The 16,126-nt window shown below is 38.9% G+C and overlaps 1 protein-coding gene across 1 annotated transcript; it reads right to left on the reverse strand.

The window, feature by feature from the left end:
* Positions 1–451: 451 nt before the first annotated feature.
* Positions 452–16,122, reverse strand: NUDT21 (nudix hydrolase 21). Its single transcript, XM_008539796.2, has 7 exons — positions 15,772–16,122; positions 12,269–12,469; positions 11,355–11,418; positions 7,239–7,328; positions 2,825–2,900; positions 2,025–2,139; positions 452–719 (listed from the first exon to the last, which is right to left on the reverse strand). The coding sequence occupies exons 1-7, from the start codon at positions 15,885–15,887 to the stop codon at positions 698–700; spliced, it is 684 nt and encodes a 227-aa protein (XP_008538018.1). The 5' UTR covers positions 15,888–16,122; the 3' UTR covers positions 452–697.
* Positions 16,123–16,126: the final 4 nt, after the last annotated feature.

Here is a 16,126-nt window from a genome sequence, read left to right on the forward strand (position 1 = left end):
AAAACTCTAAATGAGCTCTGGATCAGTCTCATTTTATACCAAGTCCCATGACTTTCCCTGTCCTAGCCAATTTTAGTGGTTTCCCACATGTTTAAGGTTCACTGCTTGTAGTCTGGCTGTACTAGTATAAAATGTACCAGTCAATAACATACTGGGAGTTCTGCTGTAATATAACTCACTAGAGGGTAAAATTTGGTATAGGAATTGCACCGTGGACTCAATCAAGCAAATTCTAGTTCCCAAAAGTAACAGAAGATCCTCATCACAAAGATTTATAACATGGTCTTGGAGTGTACCTGCAAGAATGGTGTTGGAGCAAGGGTCTCATAAAATTGACTGACCTAAACCTGCCATTATCTCTTAACATTCATCAGCCGGCGGGTAGGGGGCATGAACGATCCTTACTTTAAGATTTTACAAGTTTAATGTGAAATTAAAAAAAAAATACAAATAGAAAGAAGTCCACTTTCTTTAATGTACAAAAAAGTGTGAGAACCAAAAGTAAACATTATCATATTTGTTTACACCATTATCTAGTTCTTCATATTACCTTTACTATTCCAACAATAGAAAGTAGGTGGCAATTTAGGGAATGGGAAAGAAAGAAAACCAAAAACAACTTTTCTACCATGTTTATTTTACACTGTGTGTAGCTGTGCTCACAGAGACGGCTTCTTTCAATTCACTGCGCAGGAATTCAGTTGTATATAAAATTGAATCTGAATTTTCAAAAGAACAATAGCTTTATTAGAAACAGGATTATTTACATAGTTTCTAACTTAGACAATAAAGAAATTTATTTGGACATTTTTGGCTTCCCCCGCCACCAGACATTTCTGGCACTTTCTACACCTAGACACATTTTTCTCTCACCTGTCATATCTCACACATTAAATAACATTGTTGTTGAATACTTACAATAATAAAAAAAATTTAAGAGGGTAAATTTGATTAATTATCCACTAACAAGTTCCTTGAGGGAAGGAAAAGTTGTTACACCTCACTGTATTCTGACCACACGACACAGTTCCTGAACCCAATAGGTGCTGTCTAAATAAATGAATAATATGGCTCTTTTTTTCATATCCCATACTTCAACTAGTAACCCATCAGCAGACTAACACAGAGAAACAAAAGATGAAGTTTGATCAGTGTCACAAAATTGAAAGACCCATTTCATACTCAACAAGCTTTCATAGAAGGTCAAAATCACTACCGGAATTGTTTTTAAATTCACATTTATTAAGCACTTACCTGGTGTCTGGCACTATTCTAAGCACTTTACATGTGTTTTTTCACTTGGTCCTCACAATTCTATGAAGCAGAGACAGCCATCCCCATTTACAGATGAAGAAAGAAGCAAACAGGTATAATCTTTTATCCGAGGTCACACTGCCAGGAAGTACTGAAGGTGGAATTCAAACCCAAACACTGGCCGCAGAATCTATCTTAACCACTATGTGATTCTGCGATTCCTATCTATGGTTGGCTCCAAGGACCTCACCCAGTACAAGTCAACTATTTTAAAAAAAATGCATAGCTCATCACTCTAACCTGCCTAGAAAAAATATATCCAACTCCATGCAAGAATTCAAGACTTAATCCCACATGTTCCAATTTGGGCCTAAGTACAGTAGGTTCCAAAAAGAAAAGAGAATATATTACACCAAGAGATTAAATCTTCATATTTTTATATAGACAACTCGCTTCATATTTATTATTCATTGCTGACTGCGATTTTACCAACTCTTCTTTGAATGAAGATTTCAAACTTTACCAGAGAATTTCAGATTTGGGGAAGAGCAGTTACACAAATACCAGAATGTGATGCTGCAACTTAGGGTCTGGGGACACTTTTAGTCAGTCATAATTAATCTATGGCTTGTACGTGACCTAAGGGTCCATCTACTGTCTTAAGTTTCCTGAAAGATCAAAATTCATGAACTACTCCTTCCCAGTGGTTCAGAGCATTTTAAATCTGGCATTTCAGATGAATCAATCACAAAATGTTCAACTTTACATACCTGCTCAAAAGCTGAGGGAGACTAGAAATGATGGGTCCATATCCTGGTGCATTGTCATACAATTCAAACAATGGTGCAGCTACCAGCTTGTAATTTTTAGGGACTGCAAACAAGGCTAAAATAAAATAAAACAGTATATTCATTTTCTATAATTTCTCATGTAATCACTGCTTCTACTTCATTTGTAAAGTCATCACCAATTTTACATTCAAGAAACTTTTGAGGAAAAAAATAATTCTCTTGAATACATTTTGGATGTGTCTTTTAAGCAAAGTTTATAGTGAGAGCTTTGAAACTGACTGACTCTCTAAAGAGATCCATGGTATCAACAACCAAGAGTACCTTGTAAGTCCTGGCCCTGGGAGAAAAGGGAGAAGAAAAGTCTCTTGGGTTTGTAATTTACTTTGCATCCCATTTTAAGAGTATCATAAGAAATGGAATAATTACTTGTTAAAATGCACAACAGGCCTAAAAGATGGTATTAAAAAAATAACAATTCATCTGTCTCCTAAAATTTTCAGTTTATCACAATGTGAAAATCAATACCAGCAGCTAATCAGTTACTAACAATATCTTAATCCAGTATTTTAGGTTCCTGTTAAACTTAACTTTTCCCCCAATAGCATGACTTGCACATCTACGAAAAAAACTAGCTAATTCTATACAAACATGGTATGTGTTTTTAGCTTTCGAATAAATCCAAAAATTCAAGGATCCTAGAGAAAACACAAATAGAGGTATCCTTGAAATTACTCTACAGAAATTTTTAGATGGCTGCCTTCAAAAACAAAGTAACTTACCTTTCTCTTGAAGTTGGACCAAAAACAACTTCTTATGCTCCTTAGGTTTTGTAATATGTGCAGGAATATATGGATACTAAAATAACAAGAGAATAATTTGTAGTTGCCAAGACACCTCTCATACTTCCACACCGCTATTTATCAATTTCTCCCATTTCAGATGTTAAGCTCAAATAGCAACCCTCTGAGACCAAGCTCCTCATAACCCAACAAAATTTTATTTTAACACGTATCCCACAGCTTCATTTATTTCTTTACATGTTTATTCCCCAATCGAGTGTAATCTGCTGGGAGAAACAGAATCATTTGCAGTCTTCCCTTTACCAGGATCTAGTACCTAACGGATGCACCAATAAATAAATGCTTTAATATAAGTAGTAAACCATTCAAGACAAATATGTAATTACAGGATTTACAGCTTGAGAAATTTACAACACAATGAAGTCTGATATTAATCTTTTATAAAAGTTTTTAAAAAAATAATATCATTACCAATTTAGATTTTCTAGAATCCTGAGGTGGACATGTTTACTATATTAAAAGTATAAGCATAGCCTGTGAGGTATTTGACAAGAAGCCCCTCCCCCTAAACCCACACACACATCCCGCCTGCCAAGACACATGCTTCAGGAACACCACATGAGCAGTTTAATTGGAGTTCTGTCAGCAGGGCAGAGAAAGACTGCTTGAGAAAATATTTTGGAGAATTTAAAGGGATGAAGAGAATTAGAGAGGAGAGGTTGCTACGTCTTTTTGTAAAAAGTGCAATTGGCTTAAAATAAACACCAAGATGAGGACTAGAAAAGGCAGGCTTAAAGAAAAGGAACATATAACCTCAAGATTTCTTTTTGTTCTACTCCGTGTATGTGATGAAAACCTTTCCTACATCTCCCCACAATATATTCGGAAAATCAACTTTTGCTTTTGGAGTTGTATTGAGGGCACGGGAATTAAAAAGTACTGAAAATAGACAAAGAGGGAGAGTAGGATGAAAACAGAGGCTACCAAAAGAAGGCATTATCACCCCCACCTTACGAAAAGAACTTATGCTGAGAGGCTAAGCATCTTTCCCAAGATGACATAGCTAAGCAGTGATGCCAGGATTCAACTCTCATCTAACTATAACAGCCTATGTTATTTCCCACTGTGCCATCCCACTGGTACCTAACCATTATTCAAGTTAGAATAATTATATACCAGAGCCATCCCTAGGGTATAATGAACCAAGACGACAGTCTCAGGCTTTGGAAGTTAGCTTGAATAGCACAGGCTAAAAGAGACCTGCGGTTCACATACAACAAAAGTTCCCAAACCATGACCAGACCAAAGTGATTGGCATTACCCCAATTTTCTTTACTATATGTTCCTTCTCTTTTAAGCCTTTCTTCTCCAGTTCTCCTCTTGGTGTTTATGTTAGGTCAATTGCACTTTTTACAAAAAGATGGAGCTAGGGAGATGGTCTTATGCTCTTTTCCCACTGATTCCAAGTTTACTAAACCAACACACATCCCTTACGTTCTATCTTAAACTAGTAGAGCCAATACTAGGGTTCAGTGAATTCAGGGAACTGCCCTAGGACTGTGGTAGGGTAGATGAATGAGAGTATTCAGAAAGCAGCCTGGAAAACTTTGGGGTTATTACTGAGCATTTTTCAGTTAGATCAAGGAATGTTCAAGAAACTAAAATAAGTTTACAGTAACTGTTCTATGTATCTTTGGATAAGGAACTTCACATTTGATGAAACTACTTTCTTAAAACCAAGACAATTCTCAGGTAGTGAGCACTAGCACCAACTTCCAAAGCACCTTATCTTCCCACCCCTCAGCCATATGAGGGAGTGAGAAGGAAGAGGACAGAACAATCTTTAGCCTGGCTGATATTTTGTGAAATTCTTAACCTGGAACATCTTCTCATGCAAAGAAGCCATCAAAATCATAGAGCCTTGTCAAAAGAATTTGGGATCCAACTTCAAGAGGCTCCCATTAGCCAAAAATAGGAAAATTTGCACATCAGTAACATTATCAGTCATTACAACAGTTTAAAACAGATCAAATGTATTGAAATACATGAGGTCAAATGACACTTTAAAAGGTCACTGAAACAAATGCTTTTTGTGCCTCTCATCATAGTTTCTCATCCCACCTCAGACCTCACGGCAGCTGTGTAAGAAAGTGTCAGAAAGCTCCCTGCTTGCTCCCACTGTCTCACTCTCTTGCTTTTCAGCCTCAAAGCATTTCCAAAGCCCTGGGAAGTCTCTCAACCAGTGCTCAGACTCAACATAAAAGAACAAGGGAGTTACTATAACCCTCTTGTAACAAGGGCTAGGAGTCCCCAGCCTTCCATCCTTCTGATGGACAATTCTGAGCTGCATTCCACCTGGTTGCTCACAGTCCTTAGCAGGATCAATTCAGTTGCCCACAGCTGTCATAAGATCAATTACGTACCCTTTTTGGACTGCTGCTGCTTCATCTCTCCCTTTCCTTGTACTCTGCTGCTTCCTGGGATCACCTCTCAAACAAACATCTGCACTCAAGTCTCTGTCTTACTCTCTTTTGAAAAAAGTTAAGTCTTTGGAGAATGCTAAGGAATTAACTCATTCTTCTGAAAACTGGTAAGTAGCGGAAAAGCAGCACGTATTCTTTCCTACACAACTACAGCACAGGGTAACCAAATAGCTGATGAGGGAAGTTTCTCTTTATATAAGGATCACAATCCTACAGAAGTAATAGATCCAGGAAAACTATTACCAATGAGCTGATAACATTACAAAAAGAAGCAACGAGATATTATAAAATTCCGGATAGAAGCACACAATACCACCTGTGCTGGCCAGCCTCCAAGATGACCCCCAATGGTCCCTGTCTCCTGGTATCCATACCTGTGTAGTCCCCTCCCACGAGGTACTATGTTGGTTTGTGTGACCAGCAGCACACAGCAGAAGTGATGGTATGTCACTGCCAAGATTAGGTTATAACGACCGTAGCTTCCTACTTGGGTACTCTCTGGCACTCTATCTCTTGGATCACAATTCTGAGGGAAGCCAGCTGTCTTACAGGGAGTTACCCTACGGAGAGGCTGTCATGGCAACTGAGGGAGGCCTTGTGTCATCAGGTGACAAGGAACTGAAGCCTTCAGTCCAACAGCCCAGGAGGAACTGAGCGGTCTGCTAACAAACACATGTGTGAGCTTGTGATCCTTTAGCTTCAGCCCAGCTTTGAGATGATGCAATCCCAGCTGACAACCTGACCAGGACTTCATGAGAGACCATGAACCAGAACCACCCAGCTAATCAGCTCCCAGACGCCTGACCCTAAGAAACTAAGATAATAAATCTCTGTTGTTTATGCTCCTAAGTTTTGGGATAATATATTTTGTGGCAAGAGACAGATAATATAATACCTATGACAAGCCTTGTACCTCCCTCTCCCCAAAACTGAGCCCAAATCCAATCTATCGATCTAACTACTAATTTACAGGACATAGAGGAAAAAGAGCTACATGTTCGATGACAACACGAGGACACAATCAGCAGTGGAAACACTAAGGACTTTAAGTAGCCTATTTTCATTAACAAATAAATTACAATGAAAAAAAAGAAAGAAAAGGAACGAATATGTAGATACCAAAGAAACTATCCTAATTTGAACAAATTATAAGAATAAAATTTGCAACTATCAGGGATATGTGAACAGTGAGTACATATTTTTAATGATACGATGGAATTGTTTCTTATTTTTAGTATGATAGTACTGAGGTTATGCTTTTTAAAAGATCCTTATCTTTCAGAGATGCACACTGAAATATTTACGATTGAAACTATATCTAGGATTTGCTTCAAAATAAACTTAAGGTGAGGGCGGGGAGAATGGGGCGATGGGGAAAGGAGCTTGATGAAGTTTGGTCACGAGTTGCTAACTGATGAAGGTGGATCACAAGTAATGGGATTCATTTACTTTTACTAATCTCTCTTTTCGTATGTTTGAAATTTTCCTTTAAAAGAAAAAATGCTTGGCTTTTTAATTTTTTATCTAAACTGAGGAAGAAAAAATTTCAAGGCAAATTCTACTATGATCTTTTTATTATTTTTTTTTTAAGATTGGCACATGAGCTAACAACTGTTGCCAATCTTTTTTTCTTTTTTCTTTCTGCTTTATCTCCCCAACCCCTCCCTGTACACAGTTGTATATCTTAGTTGCAGGTCCTTCTAGTTGTGGGATGTGGGACGCCACCTCAATGTGGCCTGACGAGCGGTGCCATGTCCGCACCCAGGATCCGAACCCTGGGCCGCCGCAGCAGAGCGCATGAACTTACCACTCAGCCACGGAGCCGGCCCCCTATGATCTTTTTAAATGGGTGGAATTAAAATCAGTTTCCTACTTCCCCCAATGCCCAGCAAATATAACTGAACACTGACCTGAGGAGGTTCAAAATTTGGTCTCCACCAGTTACCAATGCAGTCATCAATGACCCAGTCTTGCAGGACTCCATCTTGACGACCCAGTATCTATCAAGAAGAAATGAGAGAAGCAGTAAACAACTAAACATACATACCCTTGAACACCCTTCTTCAGTGAAGAGAATACTTTTGGCAGCACTCCTGAGAGAGACATGGCTAACATGCCTTCCATATGGATTGCCTTTCTATAATTTCTTGTCATTATCTGTGTCACTCTGCCCAAGATACACACTATTAGTTCAAAATTAGGAATCTAGAATCAACATAACCACAGACAACCAATAAGTCTGTTGTTAGGTCCTGGTTATACATGGAAAACCAAAGGTGATCAATTACCAACATCAGCCAATGGCATGCAGTAGTTTTTCTAGAATCAATTACAGCTTCTGTAAATCCCCCACCTAACCAAGTTACAGCAATACGTGTGCAAAATTCACAACTTTCCTTTTTATGAATCTGTATAGCATACCATTAAACTTAGGTTATTTTAATCAAAGCTATACTCTACACATTTTAATTGGTCAAAAATGGTTCTATAAGGTTCATGAGAAAGGGCAGTTCCCTGTTCTACTCCATCCATTCCCACAGGCTATAACTTTCAACTCTTAGCTGTTTCTTCCCCTTGTAAATAAACTGTTTAGTTTTAGATTTACAGAAAGGCTGCAAAGATGGTACAGACTTCCCATATATGCCATATCCAGTTTCCCTTGTTATTAATATCCTACATTACTGTAGCACATCTGTCAGAACTAGTGGACTAGTGAATACTGATACCTTGTTATTAACTGAAGTCCAAACTTTATTCAGATATCCTTAGTTTTTACCTACTGTCCTTTCTCAGTTCCAGGATCTCACACTATATTTAGTTCTCATTTCTCTTGGGCTTCTCTAGACTGTGATCGTTTCTTCAGACTTTCCTTGTTTTTGCTGATCTTGACAGTTTTGAAGGGTACTGGTTAGGCATTTTGCAGGATGTCCCTCAATTAGACTGGAGTTATGCATTTGGGGGGCTTGTTTAGGAAGGAAGATCATAGAGGTAAAGTGCCTATCTCATCACATCATTTCAAGGGTACATTGTATCAACATGACTTATCACTGATGCTAATCTTGATCACCTAGCTCAAGTAGTGTTTGTCAGGTTTCTCCACTGTAAAGTTACATTTTTTAACACATTTTTTTCCAATCATTTCTTGACTACCTTTCATTTTTAAAAACCTAAAAAAACAGATTAACACCCTCTACTGTGGATGGGAATTTAGATCTCAAAATCACATCCCACATTCATATTTTCTCTTCCACCATCCTCCCATTACCAATATTTAAGTCAATATTCAGTATTTAAATTAATATGACTAGGTGAATCAGACATAACAGTATTTAGTAAATATAGTTTCCTTACTTGTGCAGCTATCCTTTTCTTTTTAGTTGTTAACTGTTTCATTTCATTTACTATCACTAATTCACGCCCACAACAGCTGAAATTTCTTCTCAATTCAAATATCAACTATTCTGTCAATTTCATATTTTCCTAAGAGACATTCTTCTATCATCCTACTCCAATCTGTGGATGTTCTCTGCCCTACTTCACAGTTGGAGTCCTCAGGCTTCCCTCTGCCTCTCGCCTATGTTGTTAGATTCCCTCTATGTTCTGAATCCTGTATCTTCTGTCTTAGTCTATTCCTTCATTTTGGTGGCGAACACTCTGCAGGTACTTTCTGAGGAAAGGTACAAGAGTTACCACATTTTTGGAAACTCTGTATGTCTGGAAATAACTTTACCTGAACACGTGATTTACAGTTTGATAAGACAGAAAATTCTAGACTAGAAGTCATGTGCTCTCAGATTTATGAAGGCATGTTCCAGGATCTTTTAGCTTCCAGTATTATTTCTGGAAAGTCGACACGATTTCTGATTTTGATGATTTGTATTTAACCCACGTCTCGCGTCCTCACTCCTCAACTCTGGAAGCTTTTAGGATATCCTCTTTATCCTTACTGATTTAAAATTTCATAATCATGCGCCTTTGCATGGATCTTTTAACCTTCATTATACAGGGCAGACCAGGAGGTCTTTTTAATCTGAAAGCTTACACTCTTTGAGTTTGGGAATTTCTTCAACTATTGCTTTGCTAATCCTTCCTTTTCCTCTGTTCTACTTATCTCTAGTTTATACTGGTCCTTCTCCAATGACCCACTGATTTTATCTTTTCTCACCTATGTTCTCTTTTCATCCTACTTCCTGGTAGATTTCCTCAACTCAATCTTTTAACTCTACTGAATTTTTCATTCTGCTAACATTTTTTTAATACTCATGAGTTCTTTTTTTTGGCTGAACAGTCTTTTCTAGTGGCACACTGTTCCATAGATGCAGTATCTCCTTTTATCACACTAAGAATATTAATCATAACTTTGTGAATCAATGAATTTTCTGTTTCTGTTGAGTTCTCCTGCTTCTTTTGATCTCTTTCTTGTTAAGAAGCTTTCTCCAAAAACCTGCTGATACTTGGTTATTTGCTCACAATCAGGGGTAAAGCAATAAGATTCTTAATTGTCACTTCTGTGTGCATTAGTGATAGGGTTACACTTTTTCTTTGGGAAGATTCCCAAGTATCATCATCTGGAGTTTTTTTTTCCCCAGACTAGTCACTTTCTCCTGAAACAAAACCTCCAACCTTCAGCCTGGGGTACGCAAACCTAGTCGTCAACACTCTCTCGGCCTAGTAAGGTTAAGTCTAGAAGCCTCACTATTTGGGATGTAAACCTTCACTTGTTATCCCCATCTTCTCAACTTTTACAGTGCTTTGCATTTTCTGATTCCATTTCTACAGAGGAGTTGCCAGTCAGTAGTGGGGAAGATATCTAGGAATATAAATACATTCTATATGGACTGTCAATCAATCTAGTTTTCAGTCCACACATGCCTGCACTTTCACAGGCACCAGGCACCTCCAATTCCTCAGCCTTTCTGGTGTTCTGCAGTGCTGGGTCCTGGACTGCCCTCCTGCTGGGCTGAGGTTTCTGCTAAGGCAGTTATGATTTGCCCATCTGCCTTCCAGCTTCTAAAATTTTCTTCTTGCCGTTGTCTCATTTTGCACTCCCTCAATCCTACTGAATTTGTTAGCTTTTTAAAACCCCTTTATTGCCTTTTTTGTGGAATTTTGAGAAGGAGCTGAGGTAAGCAGATACGTTTAACCTACTATAAGTAAACGGAAGTCTAAGCACAGCATGATATTTAAGAGTTATAATGCATTTACAAAAATACTAGGAAGACAAACCAATAGGTCAAAGTGGTACAATTAAAGGTGAGTTTAGCCTTGTTTCTCCTACTTTTCTGTATTTGCCAAGGTTTTTGCATAGAACATGTATTAGTTTTGTAATTGAAGAGGAGAAGGAAAATTGCAAGCTAAAAAAGAAAAATGTTTAATAATGAAAACAACTACAATCCCCAAAACTTCCAGCATCTATGCATTCAGCCTCAAGTCTTAAGAGACAGACTTAGAATGACTTTTAACAAGCAACATAATTTGGACAAAGCCTAAAAGATATGTGCAAAAAATGAAATTAGGTGTGTAACAGGAATCATTCTCTTGTCAAAATTCTATAGACGCCTACTCTGGAACAAAACTACCTGCATCAAATCTCCAGCTTCCCAACATACTAGCTGTGTAACAGCAGGCAAGTTACTTGAACCCTCTGTGCCCAGTTTCCTTATCAGTAAATGGGATTAATAATAGAACCTACACTTCCTAGGGCTGTTGTGATGATTAAAGGAGTAACTGCACGTAAAGCCTTTAGAACAGTGCCTAGCATAGTAAGTACTCAATAAATGCTGGCTTTCATTAGTCATTATTGTTATGTGAACATTTTAATGAAAAAAAAAAAGTAAGTATAAGTTCAAGTTGTAGAAAATAAACCATGGTGCTAACACTCTAGGGTTTAAATTTTATTTACTGACAACTAAATATTCAAAATAAACATCCTTTTTACAAGATATAAAAAGCCTAATTATCCATTAGGTTGACAGTATTCAGAAGGGCAATACTAACACTGCCAAAGTGGTTAAACAGAAAAATACCTCTGTCATTAAGCGTTTTAGTCCTTCAACTTCATCTTCTCCTGGGTTAAGTTCACCACCAGGTCTGTATAAAGGTTAAGAATTTCAGCTTTCAACTTAATACAATTTGGGGATAACAGGAAGAACACAATTATAGTTATTTCTATCAAGTAACTGAATAACACATCAGGGTCACATAAGGCAATCAAAGCAAACATCAAACGGAGGGAGAAGATTGTGCCAGAAAGTTGAATTCATGTTAAATCACTAGACTAACACAAATCTTAGTTTTAAACAAACAAACAAAATATATACCATAACATAAACATCACATAATTGCTGGCCACCAGCCAATCTCAATCTCTTTTCTTTGAAAGCTAACTGGTGATAAGAGTCTAGAAATACCCAGAGAGCAATGGATCACATTCTTTAGGTCTGAAGAATGGGATATTTTTTAAGAACTCCAATCTAAATACTTGAGACTTCTCTTTTGGTACAATCTGGTCAAACTGTTGTGGACTAAATGTATACTGAGAAATTTATTTATGAGCTTAAATGATAAAACTAAATAATTATCTATAAAAATGTATGCCATTTGAAGAAAAGGAAGCATTATCCATCCTAAGAAAGAAATGTCATCAATTGTTCTTAGTAATACTACAATGACAGAGAAATTAAACCTGGACTAATTTCTTTCCCAGGGCTTCTATCAAACTCAGTCATTAACATCAACAATATAAAGAAACATGCAGATTTCTAGTCAGGCAATAAATGAGCACTGGCCTAGAAAAAATTACTCGTGATTTTCTCTTTCTAAAGACTTCACTAACAGTTTGTTGAGATAAATGACTAAGGGCTAAAACTGTATTCGAAAGCAACATAAAACAGCAATCTTATTAAAAGTTGTCTTGCTGTTCCTTTCCAATGACACTTACAATTTGAAGAAAGTTGTTCCAAGCTGCAGCAGTAGCACGTGGGGCAGCCGGTGCTCATGGACAATCAGAACCCCTTCTACAGTCCTCCTCATGCCAATTTTATCAAATTCCTCCCTCATGCGCTGAAATCTGGCTGCAACAGAGCTGTCCTTCTCATAGAGGGGCTCCTTTGTACCAAAAGTATAATTGGTAAGAGGGTACCTGTGATCCAAAGACAAACATCAAACATGAGAACTGAAGACCATAATTTACAATGACAGATACCAACCATATATAAAGAAACCATGGTAAAAAGTGTATATATGGTACTCAGAGTCATAGGATTCGCCCAAAGTTACACAACTAGTTAACGAGACAGCAGAATTAGAATCCAGCTCTTTGGACTCTAAGGCCAGAGCTTCCATTAGATCAAACTGCTACTCCACACTTGAACTTCAAGTCTAGATAACACTATCCTTAAGGCTCTTAAATGTTTGAGAAGTGGTTATCTGGGTATCTGATAATTCTTTGCTTTTAGATCATGGCCACTATACTAACACTGCCAACCTGGCTAATGTCCCCCTGGGTTCCTCTGACTACCAATCTACTCAGAAATTCTATTAATTATGGGCGCTAGTGGCTAATCTCTTTCTATAAGCTGAGCCATCACTTTTCATCATCTCTCCAGCTATTTTCTATTTCTCCCAGTCAACTCTCCTCAGACTTTTCTGGTACCACAACCCTTTCCTTTTCAGATTAACTTTTCTTTCACCTTTAAATCTGTTTTAGCCTTCTGCCTTTATTCTATTCAGTATCCTTATTCTTCCTTTCTTTTCATTCAAATCTTCTGCCCACCATATCTAATCTGAATATTCTCACCTTTATCAAGAATTCAAAATGTGGCTCATATTGTTGAAGATACTTATCTTACCTAATAAAAATGAAATTTTTCCTTAAAGATAGTTAAAAATACAATATTTCTATTTTATCACATGTACCACTTTGTAACTCCTCTGTCTTAAGCCTTACAGTAAGAAGCCTGATTATAAGCTTTTGAGTAAGAAGAATGTTTTGGCCACACTTGCCTACCCCCAAGGTATGTATCCTATCAAAATGCCTTGACATAAAAAGTCAACAACTACACAACTAATCCACTCAGCTATTCTTTTTTTTAAAAGAGATTGACCCTGAGCTAACATCTGTTGCCAATCATCCTCTCTTTTTTTTTTACTCTTCAAAGCCCCAGTACGTAGTTGTATATTCTATTTGTAGGTCCTTCTAGTTCTTCCATGTGAGCCACAGCCATAACATGGCTACTAACAGATGAGTGGTGTGGTTCCACGCCTGGGAACCAAACTTGGGCAGCTGAAGCAGAGCATGCTGAACTTTAACCACTAGGCCACGAGGGCTGACTCTCGACTGAGCTATTCTTGAAAGGGGAACAAATCAAGGTTGCCAAAACTTAAAAAATTACTTTAATGGCAGAAGCCAAATTCTACACATAAATGAAGCAGCTCTAAAATAACTAAAATATACCATATTTCTAGGGTGCTTTAAAGATTTTTAGAAAGAACTTTCCCAGTAGACCCAATGCTGAATCTAAGATTGTCATTAGCAGCAACAATCTCACACAGCACTATGGGCCAGGCAACTTTTTTTTTAAATGCTTTATATATATTAACATTGAGTTCTTACAACCTGAGTTCCAAAAAATTAAGGCTGGCTATAACACACCTCTACCGCAAGAGCCAGCTCTCACATCAATAGGAGATGCCGTCAAGAGGAAACGTAAGAATTTTCACCTGTGCAATCAGACTGACAGCCCAGACACATGCATATAATTTCCATCATCCTATGAGCTTTGTAAAGCAGGGACTACAGTTTATTTTTTATTTCCTCACTACTGTATACCAAGCATTATGCCCAGGGCCTGGTACAAAGTAGGCACGCATGCAGTGTTTCCTATAATAAAATATATTGGGGGAGAGAGGACTTGTTTTCAATTTAGATCATTACTCACCCAGGTGAACTGAGTTCACAACACAATGATTATTTCTGAATGCTGCATTTATACAGGAGGAAAACTACTGTAAATCCATCAACTCATAACTTTAATGAAGCAAAGATTAAAACACTTTCACCAAGTTAATTCTACATAATGGCTTAACGCAAATTGATCCAGTAAGGAAGGGAAAACTAGGTGAGTCCTAGTTCTAATTACCACTGAAATTACTCCAGAAGCTGTGCTTTCATCTTTTTTAAAAGAACATTTGCCTTTTTTCATTCCATGGAAATCTTACAAGGATTTTTAAAAGAAGAGATATGAAATTATGTTAACAGCTACAGAGATATTAACTTGTATACACAAAACCATCTCCTAATTCCAGATTTCATAAACCTAACGTTTTTATTATCTAAACTTCCAAGCCAGCACCTGTTTTGCCACATAAAACAATAACAACCACATTTTCTATTTCAAATCGCTTTTGAGGGGGAAAAGTTCATTTACTCGACTATAAAACAAAGAAACACCTAGAGTGTCTTATCGAAACACCAGTATTAGTAAATCTTTGCACATTTTAAACGATGACCAGCATTAACTGGCCACGTTCCTCCTTTTGGATCAGCACCACGGTGCCTCAAGAACTCTCAGAAAGAATAAAAAAGCATACTGACAATTTCCTGAGCAAGACAAAGTCCAAATGCCAATTACCTGCCACAGCGAGGTTACTTCTGAGAGTGACCTCGAAATGCAATGGCTTGAAGTACTTAAACAGAAGGTGTTGACAATAAACCAAGCCCTCAATGGGTTCCCTGGGGCTACATTCTGGACGCCTCCATGGTCAGGAAGTGCAACCACAACAGTACCCGCCCTCCCACGCGGGGGTCTACTGGGTGCCTGGAGGCTGTCGCTGCAGCAGAGAAGACACCTGAATGCCTAGGGCAGGCCAGAGAGCCCTGGGCAGACGAATAAAATGTGGTGCATTCATGAGCTGAAATGCAATATAGCAATTAACAGGAAAATACTAAATCTACGCTGTACAGCTTGGTCTCGAAAGCTTACTGTTAGGAAAAAGCGAAAACTGCAAAAATGATACTGCGTTATACCATTCATAGCAAATAAAAACACAAAACGATACCGCATACGGGATGCGAAAGCGTAAACAATGGACCGGAAGGATAAACCCCACGTTTTGCGGTTGGTATCTCTGGAGAGATGGGGAAAGGACGACTTCAAAGCAAACTGGGTTTCCTATAATGACTGAATAGAGGAGCATAGAAAAAAGTCTTTTCGGGAAGAGGAAAACCCTCTCGAATAGGACTGCAACCCCTTGGCGCTGGAGGACAAGGAAGCGGCCTCAGGGAGCCGGGGAGGCGCGCGCCGGCGAGCGGGAGCGGGGCGGAGGGGCGGCGGGAGCCCGCCGAGGCCGGGGGCGCGCCGAAGGAGAAAACTGGAGCCTTGCGGAGCGCTCACGAGGACCGGGACGCCGGCGAAGGCAGCGGCGAGGCCAGGCCGCACTTACAGGTTGATGGTGCGCTCCAGCGTGAGGGGCTTGGTCTGCTGGATGTACTTGTTGCCGAACTGGTTGACCCCCCGGGGCCAGCCGGTCTGCGAGCGATTGGGCGGCACCACGGACATGTTGGCGAGCTCGGGCACTGGCGGCGAGCAGAAAGGGGGAAGGCAGGGAGACTTTCCCTGTGCCTGCGGCCGTTACCTACGTCCCACTTAGCAGCCGCCGCCCGCCATTAACAGGAGAGCGCAAGAAGGGGCGTACGCACGCCGGAAGTGCATCCAGAGCCTCTGGCGGCAGGAAGTAGGGAGGCGGTGACCTGTTAGGCCGAGCACCATTGAGCCAATCAAAGGGAAGATGGCCGCAA

This window comes from Equus przewalskii, chromosome 3 (assembly GCF_037783145.1).
Source record: "Equus przewalskii isolate Varuska chromosome 3, EquPr2, whole genome shotgun sequence".
Classification (NCBI taxonomy): Eukaryota; Metazoa; Chordata; class Mammalia; order Perissodactyla; family Equidae; genus Equus; species Equus przewalskii.